General features: G+C 43.7%; 1 protein-coding gene across 6 annotated transcripts in view; it reads left to right on the forward strand.

Annotated features, from left to right (window-relative positions):
- The window catches only part of NFKB2 (nuclear factor kappa B subunit 2), a 130,661-nt gene that overhangs the window by 80,230 nt on the left and 30,801 nt on the right, over positions 1 to 19,630 (forward strand). For all 6 annotated transcript variants that reach the window (XM_030203430.1, XM_030203428.1, XM_030203432.1 and 3 more), the window contains 7 exons: positions 758 to 916; positions 4,631 to 4,735; positions 10,265 to 10,350; positions 10,715 to 10,853; positions 10,959 to 11,075; positions 18,155 to 18,394; positions 18,865 to 19,006. In XM_030203430.1, coding sequence (XP_030059290.1) covers positions 758 to 916; positions 4,631 to 4,735; positions 10,265 to 10,350; positions 10,715 to 10,853; positions 10,959 to 11,075; positions 18,155 to 18,394; positions 18,865 to 19,006 — 988 coding nt within the window. The remainder of the gene's footprint in view (positions 1 to 757; positions 917 to 4,630; positions 4,736 to 10,264; positions 10,351 to 10,714; positions 10,854 to 10,958; positions 11,076 to 18,154; positions 18,395 to 18,864; positions 19,007 to 19,630) is intronic.

The following is a 19,630-nucleotide window of genomic DNA, read 5'->3' on the forward strand; positions in this document are numbered from 1 at the left end:
GAATGCTGGGTGAGAAATGAAATCTAGCAGCCTATGATTCATCCTTTCAGTGCAAAACTCCTGGGCTTCTAGAGTGTCTACACGCCTTTCCTTCTTCCTGTGCTCAAGCTGAGCTCTTTCTCCATATCTAAGCCTGCTTCTAAGTCATCGACTATTTTACTCTGGCTTTTCTTACCACCTAAACTCTCTTCTGAATCCCTTTAGCCCTGCCTGTTCGCTTTGTTCCCCTTGAAGCCTCCTCTTAACCATTCCCTCTCTTTTATTTAGATTAGACTGCAATGCACATAGCAAACAGTATTTTACTGCACTGTCCCTATTCTTTGAAACTTTGCAAAGAAAGCCACTATGGCAAATTTAAGAAACTCTTACCTCTTCTGCCTGATTAAAATAGAATATCACAGGACTACTCTGTCTCGCTGCAGATGGGACTCTTCCTTATCCTTCCTGTGTTGCACAGTAACATAGTAAATGATGACAGATAAGGACCAGGGTGGTCCATCTAGTCTTCTCAGTAAGATGAATAGAGTTGTAGCTGCTGCTCAATGTAGGTTACTCCCCTCTATTCCTTTGATTCTGTATTTGGATTGTATATACCCACAATCATTTTTAACTCTGTTAACTCCTAACCTCCACTTTCTTTCTATTTCTTGTGCTAATTTTCCTGGAAATATTGTAAACCCCCATGATTTTATCGCAAGTGGCAGTATATCAAATGCCCCATCCTTTCTTCTTCCCTCACTGGCTCTTTCCCTTACAGAGGCTGATGTGTGCAAGATCGAACAAGAGGTAAAGGAGCTAAAGAAGGCGATGGATTTGAGCATTGTGTGTCTTCGCTTTACTGCCTATCTCCCCGACAGCAGCGGTGCCTTCACCCTGCCTCTGAAGCCCGTGATTTCAGACCCCATCCACGACAGCAGTAAGTAGAGTGTGAAGGCTCACTGGCTTCCAACGTTAGACATCTTGCTGTTCCTTCTTTCCCGGGTCTCTGGGGACCCCACTTCATAAGTACATAAGTAGTGCCATACTGGGAAAGACCAAAGGTCCATCTAGCCCAGCATCCTGTCACCGACAGTGGCCAATCCAGGTCAAGGGCACCTGGCACGCTCCCCAACGGATGTTGTTGGCATTAGGCGTAAATCATTTGATCTAAATTCCTTTTCTGCTCTTAAAGCAAGGTGGTAAAGGGGAAAGAGGGCATTCAGCGTAGGACATGCAGTCATAGTGCTGGAAGGAAGAAATGGTACTTTAGAGAGGCAATGTGGGATGAAATAGCCTTAAATTACTCATTGCATGAAATGTGAATGTCAGCAGCTTCACTTCTGTTCTCTTCGGGGTTTTGCATCTGAATGTAACTTGCCTCGAACATCTGAGAAAAGCATGAGTTAAAAAATCCAATATTCCAATAACACTAGCAAAAAAGTACAATAAGTAATTTTAGAAAAGTCATCAGGGCTTCAAGTTATGTTTCAGACTTTTCTTCCACTACTGAGGAGATGGGTGAAATGGGTGCCAGAAAAATGGGAACAGGATAGAATAGGAGATGAACCTGTTGTCAAAAAAAGGTAAAACATCTTAGTAGATTGAAACTAAATAGAACATGGCTGCAGGAATGATTCTGTACAGAAACCTTGATGGGGGGTAGGGACGGGAGGGAGCCAGTCCTTTGCATGCTTTACGTTGGCTGCCAGTGAAAAGGAGGATAGTGGTTTGAAGGTGCTGTGACTGACTTTTAGAGCATTTCCAAGTCCAGCCCTGGCCTATCTGAGAGCGAGAATACTGAATTATAAATCAGGATATAACGTTGTGGTCTAGCCAAGATAGGAATGAATGTATTCTAGGGATGTGCATGTGTTTCATACAACACAGAAAATGTCAACAACATTTAATTTTCAGTTCAACATGACAGGAAAAAAACTTTGGAATTTGGGGTTTACCTGTATCTTAAACAATGCACATTCTTTAAAAACTAGAGGGCCACTGAAGCCATTTTGGGGGGGTTTCAACCAAAACTGGATCTTTGGCCAAGTCTTGCCTTGGTTTCAGCTGAAACTGAAGCTGAAACCGAAACTGTCCCCACCCCCAAACTGTAGCAGTCTCCATTCCTTCTTTCCTCTCCTCCCCATACAAAGATAGCCTCCTTAATGCCTCCATCCTCCCCCCTCCAAAAAAAACCCAAAGATAGGCCCCCTTGGGCCTACCTTAGAGTCATAAGAACATAAGCGTTGCCATACTGGGATAGACCGAAGGTCCAGTGGCCTATTTCCAACAGTGGCTAAGGTTGCCAGCTAAATCCTGAATCACCTGATAGAGTTGATCCATTGCTGGGTTTACACCATTTGTTGTTCTGATTTCTCCATTGCATTCCCTAAGAAAAGCAAGACCACAAGTCCCTGCATGCAGTTGGGATAAACCCAAGACTGGATTGGATGAATCTGGATCCAGTTCATAACTTTAACTCATAGGCCAGCTACAAACACTAAAAAAAATTAGCAGGATCTTTAGAGAAAACCATCTCTTGCTATAGGATCTTTGGAATGGGGCTGTGCAGGTCTCTCTGTCCAGATGTTTTGCTTGTAGTTTTGAAACCGGGACGAGAGAGTGAGTTGGGAGGGGTGGGAGATTGGAGAGCTAATAGGAGGCAGATGAGAGCTGAAAAGAAGGATTTAGAAGAGAAATGGGGGTGAGAGGAGTGGGAAGGGGGAGACTAGAGGTAAGAGGTGAGGTAAGAAATGCAGTGAAGAGATAGTGGAGCAGTGGCGTACCAAGGGGGGGTGGTGGGGGTGGTCCGCCCCAGGTGCACGCCGCTGGGGGTGCCGCGGCGCGCGCCTGTGGGCTCCGACTTCGCTAACCGGTCGTTCGCTGCAGCTCCCTCTGCCCCGGAACAGGAAGTAACCTGTTCTGGGGCAGAGGGAGCTAAGGCGAACGAGCGAAGTTAGCGAAGTCAGAGCCCACAGGTGCGCGCCGCGGCACCCCCCCCTTCAGTGGCATGCACCCGGGGGGTGTCATTTCGCGGGGGGGGGGGGGGGGAAGGTGTCATTTCGCAGGCGGGGGGGGGGGGGGGGCGCGCTGCACCCAGGGGGGGGGGTGCGCATCGGCGATCTGCCCCGGGTGCCATCCAGGCTGGGAACGCCACTGTAGTGGAGAAGAGAAAAGTGGAAGGAAGTGATCGGAAAGAGTAGATAGGGCAGAAGGAAAGAAAGGACAATGTAAAAAAAAGGATGAGAAACAGGAAAAATGCACTGGGATGAGAGAGGATGAGAGCAAAACAGTTTTCAATTAATTATGTCTTTGCAAAATTGTGAAGAATATTTAAGATGCTTCTTCTATGTCAGGTTACCCAGTTCCAGGCTGGAGACTTTTTGGCCATTCCTGGTTTTGAACTTATATCCCAATGCAGTGTGGGATTTCTAGTGCCTGATCCTGCCCATTGAAATCAGTGCTACAAGTCCCATAATGCACCATGATGGGGTGGTCAGAAATCCAGGGGGTAGGTTTAGTTTGTGAAGTGTGTGTGGTCACTGGTGTGGCTCTGTTTTGTCTGCTTTGTCAGTTCTTTTGGAGGAGTTGGGGCAGTGTGTTGCATGTTTTAACTATTATATTTTTACTCAACAACCTTCTCCCCCCCCCCCCCCCCCCCAGTTCTGTTGCAAGGGGTAGGCAAGCTAGGATATGGGTGGTACCACTCTGCCCCTTTAAGGGAGTCTTGGATGTGAATAGTCAAAACTTGGGTTATTGGAGACCAGAGAAAGGGAGTGGAGCTACGACTGTAAAGAATGACATTATTCTATCTAGTTTGGTAGGAAATGTGAGGAGGCTGTAGAGATGGTGCCATCCTTCTTTCAGTGTAAGAAGGATCCTGTATATGGAGCTCTAGTGACATCTAATGGCTCCGCAGGTAATTACAGTTGTGTATTACAGAGAGTGCAGGGCTGTGATTTCTGATGTCTAAAGGAATCCTGTGGTGAAAATCCATGGTGCCTAATTGTTTTGCCAAGTGACAAGGTCTCCTGGTGGGTTTTAGATCTGAGCACTTGTGAACTGGTTTATTTCAGAGGGGGTCTGGCGGCTGCTGCTGCTGCTTCTGAGAGTCCTGGTATTTACTTTTTCTTTCCTGTGCATTTTTTAAATTTGTTTAAGGAGATTATAGAGGGGATCTACCCAATGGTCGGGAGTGAGATTAGACATGGGATTGAAAAGAAAGACCCCCCCCCCCCCCAGCAGCAGGGAGCTAGATCTTAAGCAAGCTAGCTGACAGCCCAAGTGAGTTCAAAGTGTCCTATCCAACCAGGTGGGCATCGATCTATGATGCAGATCATAAGCCCCATGGGGTTCCGGCTCCTGACAGCCTCTGAAGGGGTTGGCGGGGAGAGGGCATTGCAAGGGAGAAAATGAAGAGCACTCATGATGTGTGTTGGTTGTGAATATGAAGAATAACTTTGTCCTGTTTCAAAGTTTATGAGCTGTATATGTTAATGCTTTACAATGTCGAAGTGTTTGGAGCAGGCTGACTTCCTATTAACTGGGTTTGGAGTGTCTTTCTGCTTGTGAGTCCAGAGTACAGTGACACAATTAGACATTACAGCATGCTCCTGTCTAAGTGTCTGTCTTGTGTTTCTGATAACCATATTAGAATCGCCAGGAGCTTCCAACCTGAAGATCTCCCGCATGGATAAGACAGCGGGGTCTGTGCGAGGAGGAGATGAGGTGTACCTGCTCTGTGATAAGGTACAGAAAGGTGAGAATTGACCCTACTATAGACTTGGAACACAATCTGAGATTCCTAATTTTTGTTTTTTGTTTTTAATATATTTTATTGAGATTTTGTGAAAAAATAAGAGCAATAACAATAAGAGCAAGAACAACAGAGATAAAATTCACTGTTAGGTACACTGTATATAATGAAAATAGTAAGTACAAAATTATAAGTCGTTATTCAAGGCTATGAAGAAGTAGGCAAATTTTATAGATACATTTCCAAGGGAGACTATAATTTCTTTTTACTAAGAATTGTTCTGTATTTCTCTGCCATTACAAATTTTTGATGCTGCAACACAGAATTCCACCAAATTCCAACAATAAGTTGGCTGATTCCAGTTAGGCAGTATGGGCTAGATTCTATTTATGACACTTGAAAATTCCACATGGAAAAAAAATACGCCTAGGCGTATTCTCTAAAGCACACCTATATTTTATAGAATAGGCTTAAATTTCCACACGATATATAGAATACGCCAAGCGCCTCTCCACACGACCAAATTTAGTTGCGGCCATTTACATCATGTTTTACTTGACGTAAATCCCTATGCCTAAATTAGGTGCAGACTGGGTGCATTCTATAACAGTGCGCATAGATTTTAGAAATACCCATGTTCCGCTCATGGTCCTGCTTCCTTTTCAACTATGCGACTTAGAATTTACATGCATGTAAATCTTAACATCTAATTAACAGTGCTGATTAGCTAGTTAAACAATTAAGTTATGTGTATTGTTATAGAATACACTTCGATTTCTGCACGGAAATTAAGGCGCGATATATAGAGTTTGGGGTTATATGCTTTTGAGCGATTTTGAGTAGAATATCCAGATGTTTTGCTTGTGAGTCTGAGATGAGGAATTGTGGAGAACAAGATTTGAATATTGCTATAAAAGTAGTTGTGTCAATTTCAGTTTGAAGAATCTTTTGAATCGTACACCAAATTTATTTCCGAAAGTTAAGTATTAACTCGCATTCATAGAGCATGTGGAGCAGAATACCAACTGACTTAGAACAGTTCCAACCTTTGGTAGAAAAGATCAGACCTGCTATGCAAGTTTGCGCGGCGTCCATGATGTTCTGTGATATAAAAAGTACATGAAATGTAAGGATGACGCAGATGTTAGTGGCTTCATGGATGAAGACCAAAAGTTGAGACCTTTGTTCTTTTGTAACGACATGTCCAGCATCATATTGCCAGATCTTCTGAAGAGGTGTGACTGAATGAAAGGATGACATTATACATCGCTTGTAGATAGTAGATGCTATATGGCCAGCGGCAATCAAGGAATGTGCAGTGGAGTAAATAGATGGGATAGTTGTCGTAAGATTAGAAAGAAAACCTTGTGAGGATATGCAGTGTTTTAATTGAATCCACTTGAAGTATGGTGTAGGTGGCAGAGAAAATTTCTGTTTTAGCAGTAAAAATGACAGCAGTGTTTTATTTTCAGGCAAAATATCTGTGATGGTCCATATTCCTTTATCCATTCCTTCCAATAGAAGGGCGCCTTATTGATTAAAACATATGGGTTGTACCAAAGTGACATAGATACTGTGGAAGTTACTGGATGTGTTTCCAATTTATCATTGAGAGTTGAAGCAATTACTGAATCTGTTTTGTTTGGTAGAAGGATACGACTGAAAATAATAAGAAACAGCATAAGGAATGCAAGTCAAATGCAAAGCGCTGATAAGGAAGGCAAAGAAGGACTTTGAAAAAAAGATTGCATTGGAGGCAAAAACACATTGTAATTTTTTTTTAAGTTATATTAAAAGCAAGAAGCCAGCAAAAGAATCGGTTGGACCGCTAGATGACTGAGGGGTAAAAGGGGTACTCAGGGAAGACAAAGCCATAGCGGACAGATTAAATGACTTCTTTGCTTTGGTCTGGGACCACTGCTTTTTAACATATTTATAAATGATCTAGAGATGGGAGTAACTAGTGAGGTAATTAAATTTGCTGACGACACAAAGTTATTCAAAGTTGTTAAATCGCAAGAGGATTGTGAATAATTACAAGAGGACCTTGGGAGACTGGGCATCTAAATGGCAAATGACGTTTAATGTGAGCAAGTGCAAAGCAATGCATTTGGGAAAGAGGAACCTGAACTATAGCTACATAATGCAAGGTTCCACATTAGGAGTCGCCGACCAGGAAAGGGATCTAGAGGTGTCATCGTTGATGATATGTTGAAACCCTCTGCTCAGTGTCCTTCTTTGTTAAACTGTACATCGCTGCGTAACCAGAGTAGCGATCTAGAAATGTTAAGTAGTAGTAGTAGTAGTAGTGTGCAGCGGCCGCTAAGAAAGCAAAAGGAATGTTAGGTATTATTAGGAAAGGAATGGAAAACAAACAAAAGGACGTTATAATGCCTTTGTCTCGCTCCATGGTTGCGACCGCATCTCAAATATTGTGGTCTCCGCATCTCAAAAAAGATGTAGTGGAATTAGAAAAGGTACAGAGAAGGGTGACGAAAACGATAAAGGGGATAGGATGACTTCCCAATGAGGAAAGACTAAAGCGGCTAGGGCTTTTCAGCTTGGAGAAAAGATTGTTGAGGAGAGATGTGATAGAGGTCTATAAAATAATGAGTGGAGTGGAACATGTAGACGTGAATCGCTTGTTTACTCTTTCCAAAAATACTAGAACTAGGGGGCACGCAATGAAGCTACAAAGTAGTAAATTTAAAACAAATTAGAGAAAATATTTCTTCACTCAGTGTGTAATTAAACTGGAATTTGTTGCCAGAGAATGTGGTAAAAGCAGTTAGCTGAGTTTTAAAAAGGTTTGGATAGCTTCCTAAAAGAAAAGTCCATAAGCCATTAAATAAAATGGACTTGGGGAAAATCCACGGTTTATTTCTAGGATAAGCAGTATAAAATGTATTGTACCATTTTAGGATTTTGTCAGGTACTTGTATCCTGGATTGGCCACTGTTGGAAACAGGATGCTGGGCTTGATGAACCTTCAGTCTGTCCCAGTATGGCAATACTTATGTTCTTATGTACTTCTTATGTTCTAAGTATTACATATTAAGGGCATTTGTTTTAAACTTTGTTTTAATTCATTTATCCAGTCCTTACTTGCATGTGGTTCTGCTTTTTAAACCCAAAGGTGAATCCTAAGGTTGGTTGAACAAATAGGTATAAACCGTGTTGTTACTGCGTGTTTTGGACTGCTTTGTGTCTTCCTGATCTGTAGCTGTATAGAGTTTTGGAAGATGGAAATGAGAAAATAAAAATTAAGCTTTGGATGTACTCTGTAGAAGTTCTTGTTTGCTTTTCCAATGTGTCTAAAAGATGTCTATTCTGGTGTGTGCATGTTCATACATATGGCTATGATTCCTGAACATGCAGCATCATTAAAGGACAGTCTTTTAAAGTGCCCAGTTGGGTATATATACTAATCTCAACATTGTTAAATGTTTCAGACATATCCATCTATTTGCTCCCATGATATAACTGTATTCTATTATTCTGTCTCGCTGTATTTTCAAATGTAAGCCACATTGAACCCGAGTTTGCTTCCAGTTGGATGGTGATGGCAAGGAAAGCAAGTTTGGTCCAGTGAAGACTAACTCAAAATAACCTGTTCCTTAGCTGGGCTCTAGTATTACCATACTGAAAATGCGACCATACCATGCCTCTGTGGTTATGTTACACTAATAAGTTGGCTGGAGTCTCTGGGGCTCATTTTCAAAGCACTGTACACACATATATGTGCCCCCTTCACCCGTAAGGGCTATGATAGTGGTGTACAGTTGGTGGTAGTGAGTTTTGGGTGGGTTTTAGGGGATCAGCACACAAGGTAAGGGAGCAATCGTGAGATGTGTACCTGGGAGTATTTTATGAAATCCAGTGCCCCCTAGGGGGACCAGTCTACTAAAAATGCTGGCTCCTCCTACATCCCAATGGCTTAATTTTGTGCGTTTTGTACTTGGACGCTTTTTTTCGAAAATGGACCAAAAAACAAAACGTCCAAATCACAAAACCTTGTTCAAAACAATATTTTTAAAAACAAAAGATACATTTTTTTCTTTTTTGAAAATGACGTTTCCTATTCAGATTTTGGATGTTTATACCTAGTGCTGCTCCACGTGACTAAATTTAGTTGTGGGCAGTTACCTAAATTAGGAACGGACCGGAAGTATTCTATAACACATGCATAGATTTTAGAAATGCCCATGACCACGCCTACTTTTCAATTGCGTGACTTAGAATTTACATGCACCATGTTACAGAATACACTTACTCATACAATCGGCAAATCTTTTTTTCAATAGAGATCTTTTGATACAAACTAATAGTCCAAAATACTTATATTGTATCCCACTATATACCTTCATACACGCCTCAATTCATACAACAAAAAATTTTTTTTGAATTTTTTAAAACTTTTCTGAATATTTTAAATATTTAAAAGGCCTCAGCGATGTCCACTGCCATCCAAAATTGTCATAATGGCAACGTTACACAACATCCATCATCTTCATAAGCCCACTTAATTTGCTTTTCAAAATCCCCTGACGAAGCCAAGGTGAAATGGAACCTGTCAGGGTCATTTTTTCAAGATAAGTACTGTTCTTTATCCCGCTTTCATGGACTATTTAAAGAAAACATTTTTTTTTTTTAAATTAATAATTTGGATATAAAGATTCAATGTGGTAGAGGTTTTTGACCGATAATTGAGTTTAGGTCTAGTTGAGCAGCAGTTGGAACTATCACTGTGTTACGGATCTCTGAGGTCTTTTCCTCCACGGAGTAGAGAGGTAATAATTGGTGGGCCAACTTAATTCACTATCGGTTGATATTTGGTAGGGTGGATTCATTCACCTTTTTTTGTGATTGAACAAGCTCTAATTATAACCATAGAGCAAGTTGGAATTTCAGTCAGAAGTGCCCCTCCAAAGAGCTTTGGGTAAGAGTGCTTCTATGGGAGGAGGGAAGTTTATATAGGAAGGTTCCCTCTTGAAGGGGGAAAGATGTATTGGGCATAGGAGTCAACTCTGTGACTGCATGTGTGGGATAAACATTAAGGAATCCTGTTCAGAAGGAATGTATCCTCAGAAGCTCAGCAGAGATTGGGTGGCAGGGCTAGAGGTTGGGAGGCGGGGCTAGTGCTGAACAGACTTCTACAGTCTGTGCCCTGAAAATGGCGGATACAAATCAAGGTCAGGTATACACATAAAGTAGCACATATTAGTTTGTCTTGTTGGGCAGACTGGATGGACCGTACAGGTCTTTCTTTGCTGTCATCTACTATGTATCCATAGGTTCTTGGGATAATACTGTCATACTTCAGACGTCGATACTCTTCTCCTCCCGCTACTCTACCACTCATGTTACTGGTTCCGTGACATACACCTTCTTTTTTGGTGTTGTGACACTCCCTTTTTTTTTTTCTCCTCTGCTTCTAATATAGTGATCATCTCCTGTCTTATTTGTTGACATCAACTCGCCTGTTTCTGGCTCTATTTCAGGTTCAGTGACTGTCTCTCTCTCTCTCTGCAGATGATATTGAGGTGAGGTTTTATGAAGATGATGACAATGGTTGGCAGGCGTTTGGTGACTTTTCACCAACAGATGTTCACAAACAGGTAAAATGTTTGACTGGGGTCCTCTTGAAGTCAGTATGGGTAAGGGGCAGGGTAACAGTAGTGGGTGAGAGGCTGCAGTAACTGGTAACATGCTGAATTAGTTGGACAGGTTATAGTGGTGGTAGTATTTGATGTTGGGCTCAGAGTTAGAGGTGTAGAGTACTAGAATGATGGATTGGTGGGGGGGGGGGGGGGGGTAGGAGGTCATCTCGGGGGTCTTTGGCATTGCTTTACCTGAAAGTTGTTTTGTTTTTTTTTCAGTGGGCAGACAGGAATTCCCTGTGCACACTTCTTCCATTGCAATATGGTGAGGTTATAGCTTTAGTGAGGGCTGATGATATGTACCTTCTGCTTTTTTTTGCAGTACGCCATTGTCTTCCGGACACCACCGTATCATAAGAAGGAGATTGACCGGCCTGTCACTGTATTCCTGCAGCTGAAGCGTAAACGGGGTGGGGATGTCAGTGATGCAAAACAGTTTACTTATTACCCACTGGAGCCAGGTAAAGCTCTTGTGCCCTGAGGCACCCGTCCCAGTGTCTGTACAGTACACCTGCCACCTGCAGGAGGCGCTCCCCTAATTCCTGTGCTTCCTGTCACTCCCACAGATAAAGAGGAGGTGGAGAGGAAGAAGAGGAAGCCGCTGCCAACCTTTCATCACTTTGACGGCGGGTCCCCCATGGGGGGTGCAGGCGGTGGCACTGGAGGCTATGGATTGGGCGGAGGTGAGCGCCATGGGGCATTAAGCAAACACACAAAGAGGGGAGGGGATTTAATTTGAGTAAGGGATTGTAAGAGCAAAGATCCATCACACCAAAGTCATAAGTACTTTCAAGTTATAAGGATTGGAAAGGATGTAATTCTGGGGAAAAGATAGAAATAGTGTTAATTGAAATTTTGGTTGGTGTATTAGTTGTTCATTATTATTGAGCTGTTGAAGGTTGGACAAAATTGAATGTCACCAATAAAGAGAATTAAATTAAGCACAGCACAAATGTCACCCCCCCCCCCCCCCCCCCCAATGTAATATACTAAAAGCAGAGAGCTGTCAGCCCAGCCACCCAGGAGATTTCTACCTGGTTTCAATATCTCACTTCCATCTGTCGAGCCTAGTCATCACCATGAAAATCCTCACTCAGGAGCCTCAGACTATGTTGCTTCTTCAACCCAGCATGCATGCATCCCAGTTCTGGCTGCCCATTATCTAATGACTAAAATGCACTTCCTCTCTTCCCCTCCCCCCCTCTCTTGGTACTATCACAAAAGTCCCTTTGTAGACTCATGATGGCAGAGCACGTCTCATAGCTGTTCTGGGCCTGGGGAAAATTAATTTTAAGTTGAAGTCTTTTTAAACAATTAACAAAAAAGACCCCAGAGGTGCAGCTTCAGATGTGATTGTCAAGATGTGAGAAAGCAGCTTTTACATTCACAGTAACATAGTAAGTGACGGCAGAGAAAGGCCTGTATGGTCCATCCAGTCTGCCCAACAAGATAAACTCATACGTGCTACTTCATATGTATACCTGCCCTTGTTTTGTATCTGCCATTTTCAGGGCACAGACTGTAGAAGTCTGCCCAGCACTAGCCCTGCCGCCATTTTCAGGGCACAGACTGTAGAAGTCTGCCCAGCACTAGCCCTGCCACCCAGTCTCTGCTGAGCTTCTGAGGATCCATTCCTTCTGAACAGGATTCCTTTATGTTTATCCCACACATTTTTGAATTCCATTACCGTTTTCATCACCACCTCCTGTGGGAGGGCATTCCAAGTATCCACCACTCTCTCCGTGAAAAAATACTTCCTGACATTTTTTTTGAGTCTGCCCCCTTCAACCTCATTTCATGTCCTCTAGTTCTACCTCCTTCCTGTCTCTGGAAAAGGTTTGTTTGTGGATTAATGCCTTTCAAATATTTGAACGTCTGTATCATATCACCCCTGTTTCTCCTTTCCTCCAGGGTATACATGTTCAGGTCAGCCAGTCTCTCCTCATACTTCTTGTAACGCAAATCCCAAACCATTTTTGTAGCTTTTCTTTGCACTGCTTCAATTCTTTTTACATCCTTAGCAAGATACGGCCTCCAAAACTGAACACAATACTCCAGTTGGGGCCTCACCAATGACTTGTATAGGGGCATCAACACCTCCTTTCTTCTGCTGGTCACACCTCTTTCTATACAGCCTAGCAATCTTCTGGCTACGGCCACCGCCTTGTCACACTGTTTCGTCGCCTTCAGATCCTCAGATACTATCACCCCAAGATCCTTCTCTCCTGTCTGTACATATCAGACTCTCAACGCCTAACACATACGTCTCCCGTGGATTTCTGCTCCCTAAGTGCATCACTTTGCATTTCTTTGCATTGAATTTTAATTGCCAAACATTAGGCCATTCTTCTAGCTTCTGCAGATCCTTTTTCATGTTTTCCACTGCCCCCGGGGTGTCCACTCTGTTACAAATCTTGGTATCATCTGCAAAAAGGCAAACTTTACCTTCTGACCCTTCAGCAATGTCACTCACAAATATATAGAACAGAATTGGCCCCAGCACCGATCCCTGAGGCACTCTGCTACTCACCTTTCCCTCTTCCAAGTGAATTCCATTAACCACCACCCTCTGATGTCTGTCTGTCAACCAGTTCCTAATCCAGTTCACCATGTTGGGTCCTATCTTCAGCCTGTGAAGTTTATTAAAGAGTCTCCTGTGGGGAACTGTGTCAAAAGCTTTGCTGAAATCTAAGTAGATAACATCTATAGCACGTCCTTGATTCAATTTTCTGGTCACCCAGTCAAAGAATTCAATGAGATTCATTTGGCACGATTTACCTTTGGTAAAACCATGTTGTCTCAGATCAAACCCTCAAACCCCCAAATATTCATAATGATTTAAGCAGGCAGGAGGGGGAGGGGAGTTTACTACCTTGCATTGCAGGTTACTTTCCCCATGCCTATTTTTATATTTGGAGGTTAAACTGTTGCATAGTACAGGTTACCTTCCTCATTCTGGTTTTGCATTGGGTAGGGCTGTACATCAATTAAAAATTGGGCAAATGGGCCCCATCTCTCTCCCCTCCCCTCCATGGGCCCCCTCCCCTCCTCTCCATGGATCCCTTCCCCCTCCTCTCCAGGGGCACCATCTCCTCCTTTCCCTCCATCCATGATCATCATTGTTTCCCTTTTTTTTCCTCCCTTCCCAACGCCCTTCTTTGATCCTTCCATCCCCTATTTCCAGCATTTGTCCCTCTAACATCCCCCTCCCTGCATCTCTCTCTGTTTCCTCTTTCTCCCTCCCACTGTGGTCTGCATGTTTCTCTCTGTCTTCATTTTTCTGCTTTCACTTTCGCGGCCCCCGCCATGGTTTGCATTTTTCTCTCCATCTTTTTTTTTCTGCTTCCTCTTTCTTTTGTGGCCACTGCCCCTGCCATGGTCCGCATCTTTCCCTCTCTCTGTCTTCCTTTTTTTCTACAAGCACATTCCAGCCGGCACCTCTTCTCTCCGCGTGGCACTCCAGTGGCCCCCCTCTCCTCTGCGGCTCCTTCCCCCTGCTTCTCATCCAGCCTGAAGTGTCTCTCTTTAAGTGTAACAGGAAGTTCTGAGGTGGAACTTCCTGTTACAGAGAGATGCTTCAGGCTGGGTGAGAAGAAGCAGCACTGCGGTTGCCAGGTGGACGGTTTTTCCGTCCAATTGGGCGGGTTTCCGCAAGCGGCTGCGGGAAACTTTCGGCAGCTGCGGGGTGTGGTTTTTTGGGCGGTTTTCCTGTGGCCGCTGTGCGGGTTTGGGCGCTTTTTTCCAGGGCTTCTATTGGTCCAATTTGGTCACTAGAAGCTTTTCCGGGGCTTCTATTGGTCCAATTTGGTCCAATAGAAGCTTTTCAGGGGCGGGGTTGACGTCAGGGCGGGGTTAATGACGTCAGGGGCGGATTAGTGACGTCAGGGGCGGAGTTAGTGACGTGGGAGGCGGGGTTTGGTGACATGGGAGGCGGGGTTTGGCTTCAGGCGTTTTTGGGCGGGTTTACGGCTGTTTTTGGGCTGGGAAAATTTTTCTCATCTGGCACCACTGAGCAGCACTGTTTTCACTGAAGCGGTGAGGGTCAGGGAGAAGGAGCATGCAGAGGAGAAGGGGGCTGCTGGAGTACCTTGCCAGGAGAGGTAAGAAGAGGTGCTGGCTGGTGGGGGAGAGACAATGATGGCATTAACACGTTAAACATTTAACTCGAGTTAAACATTGAATGTGTTAATCGCATTATTAATGCGTTAAATGTACAACCCTAGTTTTGGGGGGTTTCTGCCTGTTGAACAGTACAGGTTACTTTCCCCATGCCTGTTTATATTTTTCTTTTTTTTGGTGAGGGGAGGGGTTGTACTTGCCGCACTGCAGGTTACTTTCCTCATGCCTATTTTTATTTTGGAGGGGTTGCACATTGCAGGTTACTTTCCCCATGTTTTTACTGTATAGGGATAAGCACAACGGTCATTTCAGAGCTGTTTTGAGTTGAGGTGCTCCATTCTTGATTTCCGTCCTCTTCTCCTATAGGGATCCATTGTATTTATCCCACACTGTTTTTGCTTCCACCACCTCTTTTGGGGCTCACCTTGCGTCTTTATCGGTCCATGTTTTTCAACCGTATAATGAAAATTTAAATAAAATCTAAATAAGGAATTGGTTGAAAAACTTGGACCGGTGAAGAGGCAAGGCGAGCTAAGAGATAATCTGACTCTTATGAAACAAGTCACCACTGAGGTCCGTTATAGACTATATAGAAAACTATTTCACTAATAAGTCTTGGATTCAAATGATTAGACACTGGGCTTTTTCAGGATTGTTTATTGTTTGACTTGCCTCCATCTTTGTGCAAAAGTTTAAACTCTTTAAGTTTGACCTTTTAATTTGGATTTAATGTTTAGAATAATGGCATATACACATGTATGTATGCACATACATGTAGAAATGCCAAAATTCGACATTTTACAGGTAGGCATACATGTAGGTGGAGTGTAGACAAGACATGCGTTTATACACTTTGAGCCTGAGTGGAGGAGTGGCCTAGTGGTTAGAGCACCGTTCTTGAAATCCAGAGGTGGCTGATTCAAATCCCACTGCTGCTCCTTGTGATCTTGGGCAAGTCACTTAACCCTCCATCGCCTCAGGTACAAAATTAGATTCTGAGCCCTCCTGGGACAGAGAAATATCCAGTGTACCTGAATGTAACTCACCTTGAGCTACTACTGAAAAAGGTGTGAGCAAAATATAAATAAATAATAATAAATAAAAAAAATAACTGACAGCAGTCAGTATTTTTATGTCTGCCACTGACTATTCCCGGATATTCAGTGCTGGGCATTGAATATCTGGTTTCAGGTTGGCTACTAAAGCTTATGCGGTTAAGTGCAATATTCAGCCATTGATTGCATAAGCTGTACCACTTGAAGATAGGACTGTTATTTATGCAGCCCAATGAAGTGGTTATCTTATGCGGTCAAGGGTGAATATCGGCACTTAACCGCTTAAGTACCAACTTCACCCCCGGAATGCTCACAAGTTAGCCGGTTTTGGCTCAGATGCTAACTGGTTAAGTGCCACTGAATGTTCGCGGTTAGCTACAGAAAAGCGATTTAAGCTATTCTGCCCACTTAAATTGCTTTGAATGCCATCTGGGTAAATTATAAGATACTATATGTTATGCACATACAGTGGGGGAAATAAGTATTTGATCCCTTGCTGATTTTGTAAGTGTGCCCACTGACAAAGACATGAGCAGCCCATAATTGAAGGGTAGGTTATTGGTAACAGTGAGAGATAGCACATCACAAATTAAATCCGGAAAATCACATTGTGGAAAGTATATGAATTTATTTGCATTCTGCAGAGGGAAATAAGTATTTGATCCCTCTGGCAAACAAGACCTAATACTTGGTGGCAAAACCCTTGTTGGCAAGCACAGCGGTCAGACGTCTTCTGTAGTTGATGATGAGGTTTGCACACATGTCAGGAGGAATTTTGGTCCACTCCTCTTTGCAGATCATCTCTAAATCATTAAGAGTTCTGGGCTGTCGCTTGGCAACTCGCAGCTTCAGCTCCCTCCATAAGTTTTCAATGGGATTAAGGTCTGGTGACTGGCTAGGCCACTCCATGACCCTAATGTGCTTCTTCCTGAGCCACTCCTTTGTTGCCTTGGCTGTATGTTTTGGGTCATTGTCGTGCTGGAAGACCCAGCCACGACCCATTTTTAAGGCCCTGGCGGAGGGAAGGAGGTTGTCACTCAGAATTGTACGGTACATGGCCCCATCCATTCTCCCATTGATGCGGTGAAGTAGTCCTGTGCCCTTAGCAGAGAAACACCCCCAAAACATAACATTTCCACCTCCATGCTTGACAGTGGGGACGGTGTTCTTTGGGTCATAGGCAGCATTTCTCTTCCTCCAAACACGGCGAGTTGAGTTCATGCCAAAGAGCTCAATTTTTGTCTCATCTGACCACAGCACCTTCTCCCAATCACTCTCGGCATCATCCAGGTGTTCACTGGCAAACTTCAGACGGGCCGTCACATGTGCCTTCCGGAGCAGGGGGACCTTGCGGGCACTGCAGGATTGCAATCCGTTATGTCGTAATGTGTTACCAATGGTTTTCGTGGTGACAGTGGTCCCAGCTGCCTTGAGATCATTGACAAGTTCCCCCCTTGTAGTTGTAGGCTGATTTCTAACCTTCCTCATGATCAAGGATACCCCACGAGGTGAGATTTTGCGTGGAGCCCCAGATCTTTGTCGATTGACAGTCATTTTGTACTTCTTCCATTTTCTTACTATGGCACCAACAGTTGTCTCCTTCTCGCCCAGCGTCTTACTGATGGTTTTGTAGCCCATTCCAGCCTTGTGCAGGTGTATGATCTTGTCCCTGACATCCTTAGACAGCTCCTTGCTCTTGGCCATTTTGTAGAGGTTAGAGTCTGACTGATTCACTGAGTCTGTGGACAGGTGTCTTTCATACAGGTGACCATTGCCGACAGCTGTCTGTCATGCAGGTAACGAGTTGATTTGGAGCATCTACCTGGTCTGTAGGGGCCAGATCTCTTACTGGTTGGTGGGGGATCAAATACTTATTTCCCTCTGCAGAATGCAAATAAATTCATATACTTTCCACAATGTGATTTTCCGGATTTAATTTGTGATGTGCTATCTCTCACTGTTACCAATAACCTACCCTTCAATTATGGGCTGCTCATGTCTTTGTCAGTGGGCACACTTACAAAATCAGCAAGGGATCAAATACTTATTTCCCCCACTGTATCTCTGGCATTTAAACGCAGACACATGCTCTGATGGAAACACTAGCATCTAAAATACAGGCGTGAATTTACCCAATTATGCTAGATTCTGTAAGGGAAGCTGGACATCTACTTCTATTTATATAAGAGACACTGCCTTGGGTATGTCTATTAATTATTTTCTATACCACTTTTATATCCATAATGAATATTCATGAGAGAGATTGGCATGCAGTGGAGGCAGTGAATATTCATTGTAGATATCCTGAAAACCTGATTGGCTGGGGTGCCTCCAGGACCAGGTTTAGGAACCGCCTTAATAGACAGAGAAGACATAGAAAAATCAGCAAAGAGGAGAAAGGGGAGGACAGAGAGAAATTCTGTGGTTAGATGTGAGAAGAGCTGTGCTTGTACTCAACCCAGGACGCCTGGCTAGTACTGTTCAGATGTTAGGATTCTGCGTCCCTTCCCTTTTTGTTGTTTAAGGCCCTTCTATTTGTATATGAGACTTTATGGCGGGATCATGTGGAATTGTTTTCTGACTTACAGGAGGAACTGCAAATTTCCAGTACAATGCAAATTGTCTGTATACGCTAGGGACACATTCCGTGGTGTCCTATCCAGGAGGGCTACAGATGACCGAAGACGCTCAGCCCCAGAAGCCTGGAGAGACAGCTGAGCAGCCCCAACCTGCAGAGAGAGAGGCAAAGGTTAAAACTGAAGACACCCCGCCAGAAAGCTGCACAGAGAGACTACAGGAGACGCAGTACCAGCAAGCACTGCACCAGGGTATGTATGGTTCAAATTAGTTATAGGAGTGAGAGGATTGAGGGTTGGGGGGGGGGGGTCAGCAATAACAGGGATCAGAATATGGGCTGAAGAGCACAAACAGGCTGCTGACCTAAGTTTGGGATTTCAGTACTCGGTGAAATCTTCCATCACTCCTGTGTGCCAGGAACCTGGGAATGAGAGAGCCCTGATAAAATGTGTTCTTGAGTTCCTGTGAGAGCCAGGGAGAGAACAGGTGATGGTAATGGATGAGGGAGCAGAAAATAGGGAAGAGATGCCAATGATAAAACCATGACACTGACAGTACACAAAGGGAGCTAAGAGCTAATGATTTAAGGAAGTGAGGGATATGTAGGTGATGAAGTTGCTAAGAAAAGGACGTTGGCGTTGGGTTGATATAGGCAGTAGAGTTAGGGAACAAGTGAGTGGATTGGGGCCTGGTAGGTGATACACTGTTTTCTCTTTCCCAGCTTCACTGTGTAATGTGAGAGCCCAGATGATGTTTCAACGCACGTCAAGGGCCCTACTGGATTACTCCATCACCTCAGACCCTCGTATGCTGCTGGCTTGCCAGAGGCACCTGACAATGATTCAGGATGAGAATGGAGACACGTAAGTTCAACTGATTGATTTGAAGGCTGTCTTAACATCTTCAAGAGTCTGTATGAAAAATATCTAGATTTCTTGCCTTAGCACATGCGATCTGTTGAAGACCCCCGACTTAAGGGGATATTGGGTTGTTCAGGGCCTGACCCAAAGGCTCACTGGATCTTTTAGAAGGTCTGAGCTGAAGATCCTTTTACTCTCACTAGGAGACTGAGGTGTCACAGATTAATATGACTGGGGAGGCAGTGCCACCAAATTCTTATTAAATGTGTTCACTTAGGGGACTTACAAAGTTGTAGCATGCCCTTGTGTGGGTTTTTCCCATGTTCTAGGGACCATAAAATGGCCAATTTTCTATATTACAGTTAAAGTGTGAGCACTTGCTGCCATCCATTTTGTAAGTAAGCGCTCATATGGTAATCCTGCACTAACCAGTTAGCGTACGGTAATGTAGCTGAACTAACTGATTAGTGCAAGTTTGCCCACTCTCCACCCCTCCCGACACACCCCCTCAAAAAAAACAAAACACAAAAAAACATTTTTTAGCGCATGGCTAGTGCTGAATCTCCAAAAAAAGATGAGAACCAATTCAGTACTTTCCCAGTTATTCAAACTGCACTTAGTTTTTAA

The sequence above is a fragment of the Microcaecilia unicolor genome, chromosome 5 (assembly GCF_901765095.1).
Source record: "Microcaecilia unicolor chromosome 5, aMicUni1.1, whole genome shotgun sequence".
In the NCBI taxonomy this organism is placed as follows: Eukaryota; Metazoa; Chordata; class Amphibia; order Gymnophiona; family Siphonopidae; genus Microcaecilia; species Microcaecilia unicolor.